General features: G+C 43.5%; 1 protein-coding gene across 1 annotated transcript in view; it reads left to right on the top strand.

The window, feature by feature from the left end:
- ARNT2 (aryl hydrocarbon receptor nuclear translocator 2) overlaps window positions 1-14,671 on the top strand; it is a 129,986-nt gene that overhangs the window by 23,057 nt on the left and 92,258 nt on the right. The window contains exons 2-3 of the mRNA XM_087704276.1: window positions 4,309-4,420; window positions 8,471-8,518. Of these exons, the coding sequence (XP_087560402.1) occupies window positions 4,309-4,420; window positions 8,471-8,518 (160 nt within the window). The remainder of the gene's footprint in view (window positions 1-4,308; window positions 4,421-8,470; window positions 8,519-14,671) is intronic.

Here is a 14,671-nt window from a genome sequence, read left to right as displayed (position 1 = left end):
AAATCTAGTTAAATTTAGTGACAATAGGTATAGCTAAATAAAAAATTGATAATGATAGTAATGTATACAATGTGTAGTGTTATGATAAGAATAATTGGATATGAATATTGAATTATACCCGTGAAGGGAAGACTAGAAATCCTTTTGGATTATATATAAAGGTTAATTATATTAATAACAATAAAAAAGAACTAAATTAGACACAGTTAAGTTTTGATTATTAGGGGGAAAATGTTATGATATAGGATATAGTCAAATAAAGGATAATGATAATAATCTATATATATATGTATGGGTATAATATAAGGAAACTGGATGTAAATTGTAAACAGGGATTTGGAAAGGAGGATTAGAAAACTTTGTTATTAAATATTATGGATGTTTAGCTAGAATAGGATATAAGGATTTAGTGTTAATGGAGGATTTTATAAATAAGTAGATGAAATGCCAGTATGTGGTTATGTATTAAATTTTGGAATATTTTATGATGAAGGAGGTTTAAACAATCATATTCAAATAAAAGTGGAGGTATGATGATGGTAATATGTATAAACATCTGAGTTAAGATACTAGAGTTAATATGAATTATACTTGATGACGGTGGAAGAGATGCGTGACCCGTCAAAACCGCAAAGGTTCCACAAAGGCGCGGTCGACGAAATCGCGTATGTGACGTCATCACAACGCGACGAAAAAGATCGAAAAATTGAAATAAAAATTAAATTACAGCAAGCCGATTCACATAAAGGTAAGGGTTAGGTTAAGGGTTAGGGTTAGGGTTAGGTTAAGGGTTAGGGTTAGGTTTAGAGCGTTAGCGTTACGTTTAGCGTTAGGTTAAGGGTTAGCGTTAGGTTTTTCGTTAGGTTAAGGGTTAGGTTTAGGGTTAGGTTAAGGGTTAGGTTTAGGGTTAGGTTTAGGGTTAGGTTTGGGGGGGTTAGGGTAAGGTTTTCGCTTTATTTTTACATTTTTCTACATTTTTCGATCTTTTTCGTCGCGCTGTGATGACGTCACATACGCGCTTTCGTCGACCGCGATTTTGTCGTCTGCGGTTTTGTGGTGGAACCAAAGAGATGCACAAAAGGCTTTTGTAACCAACTGATACACTTTCAACAGTATGTAAAGAGGAGAGTTTGTATGTTTGTTCTGAAAATAAAAATATATATTTACAAAAGAAAAATTAATGTCGATGTTCTCCCCTCCCTGCAAATAAATCAATCAGTATGCAAGATGTTTTGTTCCTTGCTGAATCATAGGCTGCTGTTAAGCTGAACGCATCTGCGATGACAGTTGTGAGCCGAATACCAATCTAGCGATGCTTCTTCCTGGAGGTTTTTGACATTTCTTATGAGTTCCTTTTGAAAGAAGATGCGGTCCCAAGGAGAGGGGGGGGAAAAAGGACATATTTATGGGACCGCTTCTGCACAGGTGGGAGAGAATTGGTCTAACTGAGAGCAGGGCGCACTGAAGAACGTTGAGCATTAATGTGGCTGCGATTGAACTGAGCCTTTGCAACAATTTATTAATCCAATTCTTTTAAATCACAGCTGGACAAATCTGCCTTTAGGAATCTTGGATGGTTTTTTTTGGGGGGGGGTTCATATCAGTATTGTCATGTGAATGGAGGTGATTAATGTTATTTCATGCAGCATATGTTTTTATGAAAGATTTGATTTAGCTTTTGTTGTCAAATGCCAAGCTGGCATTATGGTTGTGTGTCTGTCTGTCTGTCTGTCTGTCTGTCTGTCTGTCTGTCTCTCTCTCTCTCTCTCTTTCTCTTTTTGCCTTTGATGCTAAAACATTTCCTCTAACTGCACGATAAATGTTAAGGAACAGACACCTGTATATCTGGCATTCCTTAAAATTGTATTTTTAAAATCTCTTTTACAAATATTAAGTATTTTTATTTCTTTTTGACGTTCACGTAGAGCAGAGAGATGTTGGCTGGGAATTGCTAATTCATGGAATGCTTTAATAATGTAATTTCTTTTTTTAAAAGGGTGTTGTAATGTTCTTGCATGTTTCAAAGAATTATTCGTAACAACTACATTGGGTCAGACAAATTGTACAGGTAGCCTAGCTATTCTGATACTTGGAATTTTCTTTAATTGTTTATTTCTTAGATGTTTGAGGTTAACTTAGCTCCATAAAGAGGCTGCACAGCTAACAAATTTTTAAAAACTCATAATCTAAAAAAGGAAACATTAAGAAAAACTTAATTGGCCTATTACTTTTCCAATGTTATTCCCCAGCAAATAGCATTCAATTCTTTGCTTCCAGGCTACCATCCCGCATAAGCATTTGAAGGATTGCAGTCGGAATAAAACATAAATGTTGCATTTGGGTGGTTTAATTTATGACTTATTTATTATTTTTATTAGAACGCTTGTAAATAGCATTAAGGCCTAAAACTCAGCAATATAATGGACTTGGAGGGGGCGGGGGAATGGAAGCATAGAATGATGTTAATGTAGTTTATCTTGATTTAATGGACTGATGGAGGAAAGAGGTGCCCATAAGTTCCAAATGTCCATTAAAAAGCAAATGAAAGTTTGCATATTAGTAAAATGATTTTTTCCCCATTTGTATCAGACGTCTGCTGAATAGAAAATAGGTAACTACATGCAAATCCTTTTTTTGAGGGGTGTTACCTTTGAGTCAGTGTGGACTCCTGAAGAAGAACCTGTGGTTTTCTTGGCAAGAGTGGTTTGCCATTGTCTCATTCCTAGGGTTGAGAAAGAGTGACTGGCCCAAAGTCACCCAGCTGCTTTGTGCCTAAGATAGGACTAGAACTCCCACTTTCCTTCCTGGCTCCGAGACTTATACCTTAAGCCAGGGGTGTCAAACTCAAGGCTTGGGGGGCGGATACGGATCTGCAGGCGGCTGTCCCAAGCTCCATTTTCGCTGGCAGAGAGTTGCAGGAGGCCGTTGCAGCCAAAAACGGAGCTCAGGAACCCGTTTTTGCTGGCAGAGTGCTCTGACCACCACTGGCTCCCCTGACACAAGTGATGTTGAGCTGGCCACACCCACATTGCCCCTCTGAAGTCAAATACAATCCTGAAGCAGCCTTCAATGAAATTGAGTTTGACACTCTTGCCTTAACCCCAGTGGTGGGATTCAGCCAGTTTGCACCTATTTGGGAGAACTGGTTGGTAACTTTCCAAGCAGTTTGGAGAACCGGTTGTTGGAAGAAATCTCATTTTGTTTTTCCCCACTTTACAGGGCTAATCCTGTAAGGAAGGCAGGAAGGAAACATCCTGGTGTTGTTTCTAGCCTCATCTTTATTGCCCTGCTTACAGAAACTGCCTCTCCGGTTAACCCTTATTCCATTGTAACAGCTAAGGGGAAGCGCCCATCGACGTGAATGACGTTGAGTTGGCCTCGCCCACCCAGACACATGACCACCGAGCTGCGCCTACCCAGCTGGTCATTAGGGCAGAGAACCGGTTGTTAAATTATTTGGATCCCACCACTGCTTAACCCCTACACCAAACTGGCTCTCTGACTAATCTTAGCAGGTTTAAAGAGTTATAGATTTAGCATTTTTCCTATGCATTCTACATTCACCTAAAGGGTGGTTAATACCGTGACCCATCAAATGCGTGCCCGACAACAGCGTGCCGACACAACCGCGGCGAGAAAACCGCGAGGTCAAAAGCGCTCCCACAAAAGAGCGCCGACCAAACCGCGCCCACAAAAGCGTGGTTAGGGTTAAGGTAAGGGTTAGGGTTAGGTTTAGGGTTAGTGTTAGGATTAGGGTTATTACGTTGTTATTACGTTGTTTTCGCGTTGTTTCTTGATGGCGCGCTTTCGTCGGTGCGCATTTATCGGCACGCTTCTGTGGGCGCGATTTCGACCTCGTGGTTTTCTCACGGCGGTTTTGTCGGCGCGGTTTTGTCGGGTGCGCATTTGTCAGTGAACCGGTGAATACATTGGTTCAAGCAATAACTGAAGTTTAGAATAATTGTATTTGTAACAGTTCAGATTGCATTGATATTTGGAGGGAACAACATCTTAAAAATGAACCACTGGGACAACTTCCTGTTTTCCATCTAATTTTTTTAAAGGTGGGGGGGGGGTTCACCCCTGAAAAGAGATAAATTGGATCTTTTTGGTCTCCTTTTTTCATGAGTAGACAATGCGTAACCAAGATACTTTCCGTAGCAGCCATTCTGTAAATAAGGAAGTCTCCCATGGAAACCACTTTGTGAATGAGCTCACCACAATCTATCAAAAGCCCAGCCACGCCAGGAGACCCGTCGTTTCATCTGCCTACCAACTTAAGCTGATGCTTTATGTTCTGTGTTACAGAAATGGCATCGGACATACCAGGCTCAGTGACATTGCCAGTGGCACCCATGGCCACTGGTCAAGTGAGAATGGCAGGATCGGTGCCTGCCAGAGGGGGAAAGCGGCGTTCTGGGTAAGTAAGCATCACTTTTTCAAAATATTGTTGAATGGACGGAGAAGATATTTTCAAGATGGAGTCTTCTTCTTCTTCTTCTTCTTCTTCTTCTTCTTCTTCTTCTTCTTCTTCTTCTTCTTCTTCTTCTTCTTCTTCTTCTTCTTCTCCTCCTCCTCCTCCTCCTCCTCCTCCTCCTCCTTCTCCCTCTCCTTCTTCTTCCTCCTCCTCCTTCTTCTTCCTCCTCCTCTTCCTCTTCCTCCTCTTCTCCCCCTCCTCCCCTTCCTCTTTTTCATCGTCTCCTCCTCTTCCTCCTCTTCCTCTTCTTCTTCCTCTTCTCCCCCTCCTCCCCCTCCTTTTTTTCATCGTCTCCTCCTCCTCCTCCTCCTCCTCCTCCTCCTCCTCCTCCTCCTGCCCCACTCTTCTTCCCTTTCTCTTTCCCCTTTTCCTCCTCCTCCCTTCCTCCCTCTGTCTCATGCAAACACACACTTACTCCTAAACACAGATTCATGCGAAATGGCTGCGAGTTTTGGAGAAACAACGTTTCATTCAGGATGAAGAATGAATGAAAGAAAAGGATTCAAGAGGGAGGGGGTCCTTTTTTCCTTTGCATTACTACTACCCAGATCTTCTCTTTGAAGGTCCCTCTCTGATGGATTTCCTAACACTTGGAGGGAAAAGAAGAGGTGGTATTGCGAGATGGATAAATCATGCACCAATAAAGGTTGGAAATGCCAGGACAATGAAGGAACATTTTATCCTAGGTGTACATATGCACGTGCACACACACAGAGTATAGCTATATAAGTGTGTGCACATATATGCGCATGCACGCACACACACACACACTAAAATGACTGGAAAGAAATAGACTAATCTGTTCTGAAATGTTTGAACATAAAGTAAAACCGCAAATATTATGATCCCAAAGAAGATAAACGAAAGGTATCATAATTTATTAAGAGGGATGCGGACAATGGCCAGAATCAATCTGGTACAAAATTAGAAAAGAAAAAAAAAAGCTTTTTGGTGAAGCTTTCATCTTCTCTAAAACGATTTTCAGCCACTAAGCACAAAAAAAAGGTTTTCTACCCCCCTGAATTAATAGTTTCCACCTTGCGTTTTTGACTGAAAGCTAAGGTTAGATGCAGTTCATATTTCTTGATGTATGGATTTTTTCTCTCCCTTTTCTTTTTCACTTGTGTCAAATAAATATCATGCAGTGAAATTGCATGGTGGAAGGAACAGTCTTTTTGAAGGACTGCAAGCCAACCAGCCAAACATCCATCCGAATGAAATGCTGTGAAGGGTAAAACGATTGGGGGAATATTTGCAAAGGATGGGAGGCTTAACCTTGGTTTGATTTCAAATTGATATACTGCTCTGCGGAGGCGTTAAATGCAGATGGGAAAAGATGAGCACCTTGAATGACCTTAGAGGGGAAAAGAAAAGGAAAGTTCAAAATCTATATTTTTGTAAGATCTGGTCTTAAAAAGCCATTTGAGTATTTACGAAACAGTTGACAGCTTTGGAGCTCCCTAAACCATTTAATGAAGCAAGATGTTTACAAAATCCAAGAAAAAAATGCATTTCCAAGTATTTCTACCATTTGTGGAAGCCAGAGATTCATCAGGAAGTGGACAGTAAGTGGACAGTGAATCCTGTTCTTTTTATTAACTTAACCAAGTGGCCACTGGGGGTCACTGTTTCTCCACCAATCGAAACACCAACAAATTAAGAAGAGTGGAAAGAGCTTAATTTCATTGAAAATGAGAGTCATTCTCCCTACAGCTGCTGCTCAGAATTTTATAATGATGAAATTAGAAAATGTGGTCATAATTTAACCAAAATTAAAATTTAATTAAGGAACAGCTTGGCACACAGCCTCACTTTCCCCTGTTCTCACCTCTTAAAGGTAGGTTCGGGATGGTGATTTAGGGAGGGAGATATAAGGTGGTCCTTGCTCTAGTCCAGGGGCTCTGGAGCCGCATGTGGCTCTTTCATCCCTCTGCTGTGGCTCCCTGTCACCGATCGGCTCCACAATTGATAGGGCTTTTGGTTAGGACAGGTAGAGGAAAAAGGAAGCCGCGCTCGGAGGAGACTTTATGGTGGGGGGACTGGACTTCCGGTTGGCCCCAGAATTGAACAGGGGGCTCCTGTTTAGGACCTTTGTGGCTCTTTGAATGTTTAAGGTTGCTGACCCCTGCTCTAGGCAAAGCATATATTTTTGAGTAAACAACCTTATCAGACTTCAGAACTCAAAGAAGGTGACAAAAATAGGGAAATATTAGGAGGGTAGCAATGGTGGTGGTGGAGGAGTTTTGTTTGGAAAGAAATTCAAGAGGTGAACTGGAAGAAATGGATTTTTTATTTTTTTATTTTTTTTTGGCCTGGTGACCAGAAAAGTAACGGGTGAAGAAATTGGGCTGGCTTTTGGAGATCATCTGGCTGTAACACACGCAAAGCAAGAACAGCCAAATAACAGGATAACTTTACCAGAACAGAAACATTTGACTTCTGGCTTGCTTTTAAAGATCAGCTGGATGGAAAGGCAAGCCAATGGATGTTCGAGGTGGCTGACAATTTTGCTTTTGAGCAGTGCTAAGGAAAAAGAATCCATAGCACGGAGAGCAGAGGTGGGTTCCTACCAGTTCGCACCTATTCGGTAGAACCGGTTCGTCAAATCTACTGAACTGGTTAGAAGAGGTTCCACCAGAAAGCAGGCCACACCTACAGAAGAGGTTCCAAAAAATTTTGAAACCCACCACTGACACACACACACACAGAGACAGACAGACAGACAGACAGACAGACAGACAGACAGACTCACACAGAGAAAGAGAAAGAAAAAGAAAGGAAGAAAGAAATTAAAAAAGAAAAAAGAAAGAAAAAGTGAGAGAGAGATGAAAGGAAAAAAAGGAAAAAGGGACAGAGACAAAAGGAAGGAGAGAGAGAGAGAGAGAGAGAGAACACATGGCTGGCAAGCCACTCCCACCAGGTCACATGGCCGGCAAGCCACTCCCACAAAGGAGGCCACACCCACAAAGTAGGTTCAAAAATATTTTGAAACCCACCACTGACGGAGAGGGGACCTGAAGGAGAGATAATGGCTTTATGGATGTCAGCACCCAGTTTCCCTCATCCACTGTGGCACAGTGTTTAAAGTGCAGTACTGAATCTACTTCTGCTAATCACTGGCTGCCAGCAGTTTGGCAGATTGAATCTCACCAGGCTCAAGGTTGACTCAGCCTTCCATCCTTCCAAGGTCGGTAAAATGAGGACTCAGATTGTTGGGGGCAAGAGGCTGACTCTGTAAACTGCTTAGAGAGGGCTGTAAAGCACTGTGAAAACTGTATAAGTCTAAATATTATCGCTATTGCTATCCCTGCTGTTGTCCTGGCAGGCTGGGCCCAGTGGTGGGATTCAGCCAGTTCACACCTATTCGGGAGAACCGGTTGTTAACTTTCTAAGCAGTCTGGAGAACCGGTTGTTGGAAGAAATCTCATTTTGTTTTTTTCCATTTTACAGGGCTAATCCTGTAAAGGCAGGAAGGCAGGAAGGAAACATTCTGGTGTTGTTTCTAGCCTAATCTTTATTGCCCTGCTTACAGAAACTGCCTCTCTGGTTAACCCTTATTACATTGTCACAGCTAAGGTGAAGCACCCATCGATATGAGTGATGTTGAGTTGGCCACGCCCACCCAGTCACATGACCACCAAGCCCCACCTACCCTGCTGGTCATTAGAGCAGAGAACCGGTTGTTAAATTATTTGAATCCCACCACTGGCTGGGCCTGATGGTATTTGGAGTCCAGAATATTTGGAGAGCTGTAAAGAGCCCATTTTGGCTGTTTTAGGTTTGCTCCCAAGAGAGAAGGGGCAGGACTGCTCATAAACTCCTTAACAAAAAGGAAAAACTGAAAGAATAATAAGCATCGCCAATGAGCAGAGAAAGTCAGAAGGGGAGGCCCCATGAGAAATAATGCATAACTCACCCCATCTTTCCTTAATCCATGCAGACGCTTCCAGCTACGGAGGTATAATTGTAATACTCTTTTTTCCCCTCCCCTAGAATGGACTTTGACGATGAAGATGGGGAAGGACCCAGCAAATTTTCAAGGTGAGTTTTTATTGGCAGATTATTTTTTTATTATTTTTTCCCTTCTACAACACCTTACAAGGTGAGTTTTTAAAAACAGGCTCCATCAAGGTATATAAATGGATGGGGGAAACCGTGTTGCACAGTTAATTATGCTACAAGGAAACCCATGTGATCTCAGCAGATACGCATTAATTTTCATGTGTTTTAATATTAAAGAGCATGGAACAAAATGTAAAAAAAAAAAAAATCAAGAGTGCCCCTTAAGAGTGCTCTGAAGAGCCGAGGCGGCGCAGTGGTTAGAGTGCAGTACTGCAGCCACTTCAGCTGACTGCTAAGCTGCAGTTCGGCGGTTCAAATCTCACCGGCTCAAGGTTGACTCAGCCTTCCATCCTTCCGAGGTGGGTAAAATGAGGACCTAGACTGTGGGGGCAATATGCTGATTCTGTAAACCGCTTAGAGAGGGCTGAAAGCCCTATGAAGCGGTATATAAGTCTAACTGCTATTGCTATTGCTATTAACAACTCTGGCAAGCGAAACATTTTTGGAGTGTGTCTGTGAGCACATTGTGCCTGCGCACACAACTATACACAGCTATGTTTGTGCTGCTTTATTAACCAGAGGCATTTTCTTTAGCTCATCAGCCCATTGCATCCATTGGGATTTAAAGAGGAGACATCGGGGAATTTTAGAAGACACTAATAGCAAACTATTTGGGGTATTGGTGTGAAGCAATGTACGACAATATTTCTGTGAAATTCCTGGTAGTTGTCCTGGGGTCTTTAGTGTTTTCTAAACACTAAGGACCCAACACTGAGGACCCTGGCACAACTACCAGGAATTTCACAAAAAAGACTAAAGGGTCCTTAGTGTTTTTGAGCTTGCTTGTTTTCTTGCAAACATTTCATTAAGTAGGTGTTGTGGCCCAGCAGGAGCCGTTGGAGCTGCCACCAGACTCCGACAGCGAGGGACCCTATGAGTCGGCCCTGGACAGGGTTCCGACTCTGAGCAGGGCACAGAGAGACTGATTGGCCACCAGGTGGCACTTGAGCCTTGGATCAGTGGGAAGGAGACAAGGGAGAGTGATCCAGAAACCAACAGTGAGTTGTTCCGGGATGCACACAGTCGAAGAGCTACTCAGCATCAAGAACAACTACGTAATTACAGGAGGTAATTACGCTCAGCTGATGGTCATTAGGCTCCTCTCCAGACTATAAAACAGACTGCTTGTGACACGCCCTTCTTGCAGAAGTCAACGCTTTGACTAAAGAGAAACAAACTTGGCAGGCTGGATTGCTGCTAGAGTTTGTCTGAATTGCTGCCAAGGTTTGTCGGCCTTGCTGCCAAGGTCCTTATCTGTTTGTTTACTTGGCTTTCAGCCACCGAGAGTCTGGTCTTGTTATTAAAGGACATTCTCATTAAGCCTGTGTCGGCTTTCGTTACTGGATGGAGGAGGGGGTCAGAACAGGTAGGTAATTCAACAGTGGTAGTCTACCTATCTATAGATGAGCACTGATGATGTTACCTACCGTGCTTCCCCGAAAATAAGACAGGGTCTTATTTTCTTTTCGTCCTCGAAATAAGCACTTGACTTTATTTTCAGGGAGGTATTATTATTTTTGAGATGCAGGAGGCCCCTTAACCTCGGCCCATGGATGAGCTGATCCAGAGAGGGCCGGAAGGTCTGTCTCTGTTTCTGGCACACTCTTGCCGCCACTAAGAGAAGGGGCGTGGTAGCTAGGATTTGGTAGCTCCGTGAGGCTGTTCTGCGTGGATGGCAGGTCCATTTGGGATATGTGGGGCATGTTGCCCCCCTTCCCCACAGGAAATGGCAGAGACCGGCTGTGCATGCGTTTAAATATTTTAGGGGAGGGCTTGTTTTGGGGGGAAGGATTATTTAGCGCATGCGCTCAAAAACCCGATAGGGCTTATTATCCAGGCACGTCTTATTTTCAAGGAAATAATGTAGTTTGGGTAATGAAACATCTGCAAAACATCTGCAAGAAAAGTACCAAACTCAGAGACCACCAAGACCACCACTACCTCCCCCCCTCTTCCTCCTCCTCCTCCCAAATCTCACTCCTTACTAGCACTGATGATGCTACCTAGTCTAGGTAGTGAAACATCTGCAAGAAAAGAACCAAGCTCAGAGAACGCCAAGGACCCTTCAATTACACAACCCTGGGCTACAAATATCCTCCTTTATTGAGCTGGACTTGTCTGCAACCCTATTTTTTAAAAAAATATTTTCATTCTTAGAAAGAGAATTTATACTCTCAGCCACAAAGCGGTAGAACTACCCAAATAGAATGGATCGAACACAAGAATAATTTTACCCTATAGGTGAGCAAATCCTGCAGTGTATACGTGCCCTTCTTGGAAATGAATCAGAGCGGCTACCATCCTTCTGCCTACTACACTGTGACACCATTTATTACTGCTATTTTATTGTTCTCTCCTTGCACAATCTGGGCCAGGAGCTCTGCTTGAAAATAACGGAATGACAAAGCACTATTTATACGCTTGGCATTCCTTGGAGCTCCTTCCCATCTGTTGGACATATTGTAGGTGCGATGAAAACAACCTCTCTGGGATTTTAAACCCGAGGCTTTGCATTCCTCATTCCTTGAATCCAAAGGCAGCTTTTAAAATCATTTTTTGAAAGAGGAAGCTTTCGGATAGTTTGCTCCACTAAATGAGGTCCGAAGGCCATTCGTCAGTGTTAGGTAAGCTCCCCGTTGGGAGAGCGGGTACGTTCAGCGAAGCATTGTGAGAGTTGTGTTGGAGAACACACAAACCAGCATACAGAGAGACTGCAGTTTAAATAGGCTTTTACTTTCGTGGAAATAAGAGGTATCAGAGTCCATCAAACAGTCCAAGTCATACATGGATAAGACAGTCAGTTATCAATGTCTTTTCAGTTAAGGGATAATCCAAATAACATAGTCCAGTATCATATAATCAGTTCAGTACTCAAAGTTTGCTAGCAGTTGCAAAACTTACAATAGCTCACGGCACTTTCTAACAGCCAGCTTCCAAAAACACTCAGATCAGATCAGCCCAGCATCTAACAAACACAGAGCTAACAGTCATTCTGGCTCCCTCTTATGGCCGATTGAGGAAAAACACATTATACAGTATGCTTTAAAGAAACAGGTACAACATTGTTACATGATTCATATATTGCCAACCCAACCGTTAGAATTATATTCCTAACAGTCAGGATCCATTTAGTGAAGTTCAGGGAGACAGGGCTTGGCATAGCTTGGAAGTCCTGTCTAACTCATTCCTTCTGTGATTCTTTATACTAAAGCATAAAGAGGCTTGTCCCAAAGATGCTTTTTGCAAGAGGCAACTGGATTTTCTGTTTCGTTTTTCTTTGAAGGCATTTCGCTTCTCATCCAAGAAGCTTCTACAGCTCTGACTGGATGGTGGGGAATGGGAGGATTTATATTCCTGGCAGACAGCTGGTCATTTGCATCCTTTTAGCAGGTCATTGAGGCCGCTTGGAGGTTTCTCTGTGTCCCCAGAGTCGTCTGGTTCCTGTAGTCTGCAATTTTTCCCCCCTCTGGAAATCCATTCTTCTTCCCACACCATTCAAAGTGTGTGTTCATCCCAAATCGTATAGCTAAAAAAATCTGTAGAGATTCTCAGTCATCCAGATCATGGTTGTCCCAAAGGTGCTTTTTCAGGAGACAACTGGACTTCTTTTTCCTTTTGAAGACATTTTGCTTGATGAGAAGAGAAACATCTTCGAAGAAAAAGACAGAAAGTCCAGTTGCCTCCTGAAAAAGCAGCTTTGGGACAACCACGACCTGGATGACTGAGACATGACTGAGATTCTAGAGCAGTGTTTCTCAACCTTGGCAACTTGAAGACGTCCGGACTTCAACTCCCAGAATTCCCCAGCCAGCATTTGCTGGCTGGGGAATTCTGGGAGTTGAAGTCCGGACGTCTTCAAGTTGCCAAGGTTGAGAAACACTGCTCTAGAGACATAAAGAGGCGTAACTGTCAGCCAGCTAAAACAATGCATACAGCAAGTCTTCGAGTTAAGATCCTTTGTGTTCTGACCCAGGCTTCCTTAAAAAGCAAGAAGCAGAGTCTTGGTCCCAGTAAACCCTCTTTTATTTACACATCTGTGAATTCCTTTCATTCACAGTCCGCAAGGCTTGGCAAACAGTCTTTCAGGGGAATGTTTATCAACACGAACCTTATCTTGCTTGGAGAGCTGCCAGATAACTAGTTTCCAAACGCAAGGCAAGGCAACACTTGGCACAGAGTCTCTTATAGTTACAAACAGAACTTTCCACTCTTGAAACGACAGAAGGAATGAATTGTTTTCTGCAAAAGCCCCCTCCCCATTCGCTCCTCCTTTATTTCCTATGGGAGGGGTCAATCACCTCCAAGGTCTGGCTTTACTTCTAAGTCGACCCTGCTTTCTTATTATTCTTATCTTCTGGCAGCTCTGTGCATGCGCACACTGGGAACAGGCTCCAGCTGTTCCTCTGCCTCACTGCTGTCTATCTCCCTCTCTGCCTCCGACGCAGAGCCCTCGTCTGAGCTTTCCTCAGCCCTGAGAACTGGCCCATGTTCCTCCCCAACCTCCCCACTGTCTGACTCCGCTGGTGGGCCACAACACTTTGTTGAGTGACAATGGCACTGAACAAGGTGACCTATGATCTGTCCTTGCCCTTATGACCATTGCAGCATCCCCAGAATCATGTGGTCAAAATTGGAGCGTTTGGCATCCGGCATGTATTTACGATGTTTGCACTGTCCTGGGCTCATGGATTATCATTTACAATCTTCTTAGCCAACCTTCCACCAGCCAAGTCAATGGGGAAGCTGGATTTGCTTAAGGGCTGCAAGATAGAATAGACCAAAATACAGGATCTGCTCCTGAAATATATTTTCTGTTGATTGCTGTCCCTTCATCTTGGAACCTTAGATTTTGAAGTATATTTGGTGATTAGTGGTGGCACAGTGATTAGAATGTAATATTGCAGGCTAATGGGGTGGGGCTTCCGGCAGGCCCTGCTGCCGGTTCACTCGTGGGCGCGCTACGCAGTGCAATAAAAATTGTTCTGCACATGCGCAGAAGCAAAAAAACAAGATAGGAGAACCCAGTTTGGGGGCGTGGCAGGCCTGGGTCCCTGCCGGTGACCCAGGCCACCTAAGCACTACTGGTTTGGCTGAAGGGGGCTGAACCGGTAGGAACCCATCACTGAGGTTAACTCTGCCCACTGCCAGGAGTTCAATCCTGGGCCATCAAGGTTGACTCAGCCTTCCATCCTTCCAAGGTGGGTAAAAGGAGGACCCAGATTGTTGGGGACAAGAGGCTGACTCTAACTGTTTACAGAGGACTTCAAATCACTAGAAAGTGGTATATAAGTCTAAGTGCTAAATGCTATTGCAGGCTAACTCTGCCCACTGCCAGGAGTTCAATCCTGACAGTCTCAAGGTTCACTCAGACTTCCATCCTCCCGAGGTGGATAAAATGAGGACCCAGATTGTTGGGGGACAATAGGCTGACTCTGTAAACCGCTTAGGGAGGGCTATAAAGAAGTAGTATATAAGTCTAATTGCTATTGCTATTCATTCAACTGCAGTGATTCGCCTAACGACGCTGGCTAAAAACATTGTATAATTGGGCGTAGCTCACTTAGCAACTCCCTTGCTTAGCCACAGATATTCTGCTCCTAACTGGGTGGTAAGTTGAGGACCACCTCTCCTCAGCCTGCTGAGATATCATGGGTGAACCTCAGTTGTTTGTTGTTCTTGTTGAAGCTTGTGTGCCGTCTGACTCCCAACCCTTCTGGGTGGCTCATGACAAAGAAAGATATTGCAATAAAAATCTTCCTAAAGTGGTAAAATAGAAGATGAAAAAAAAAAGAGAGATAGCAATGGCAACAGGCCAGATGGAATGAAGAGATGTCTCCCTCTTCCCTCGCCAAAGGTCTGGGTGAAGAGGCTGGTCTTCATGTCTGAGCCAAGACAAATACGATCTCGTTGTTGTCTTTTTGGATTTCCCTCTCCTCTTCCTGGTACAGCGGCAAGTTTAAAGCGCTACAACTTTTAAACTCCGCCGCCATTTCCCATGCCTTCCAGAGACGGCAAAGCTTAGATGAAAGCGAAGTCCGTTCCAGTGAATAGTTCCCCACCCTTCTTTGTCAT

Source organism: Thamnophis sirtalis, unplaced genomic scaffold (assembly GCF_051295495.1).
Source record: "Thamnophis sirtalis isolate CommonGarterSnake01/CBP01778 unplaced genomic scaffold, rThaSir2_p1.2 scaffold_2, whole genome shotgun sequence".
NCBI classification, from domain to species: Eukaryota; Metazoa; Chordata; class Lepidosauria; order Squamata; family Natricidae; genus Thamnophis; species Thamnophis sirtalis.
The sequence above is the reverse complement of the archived record's forward strand: the minus strand, read 5'-3'. Positions and strand labels throughout refer to the sequence as shown.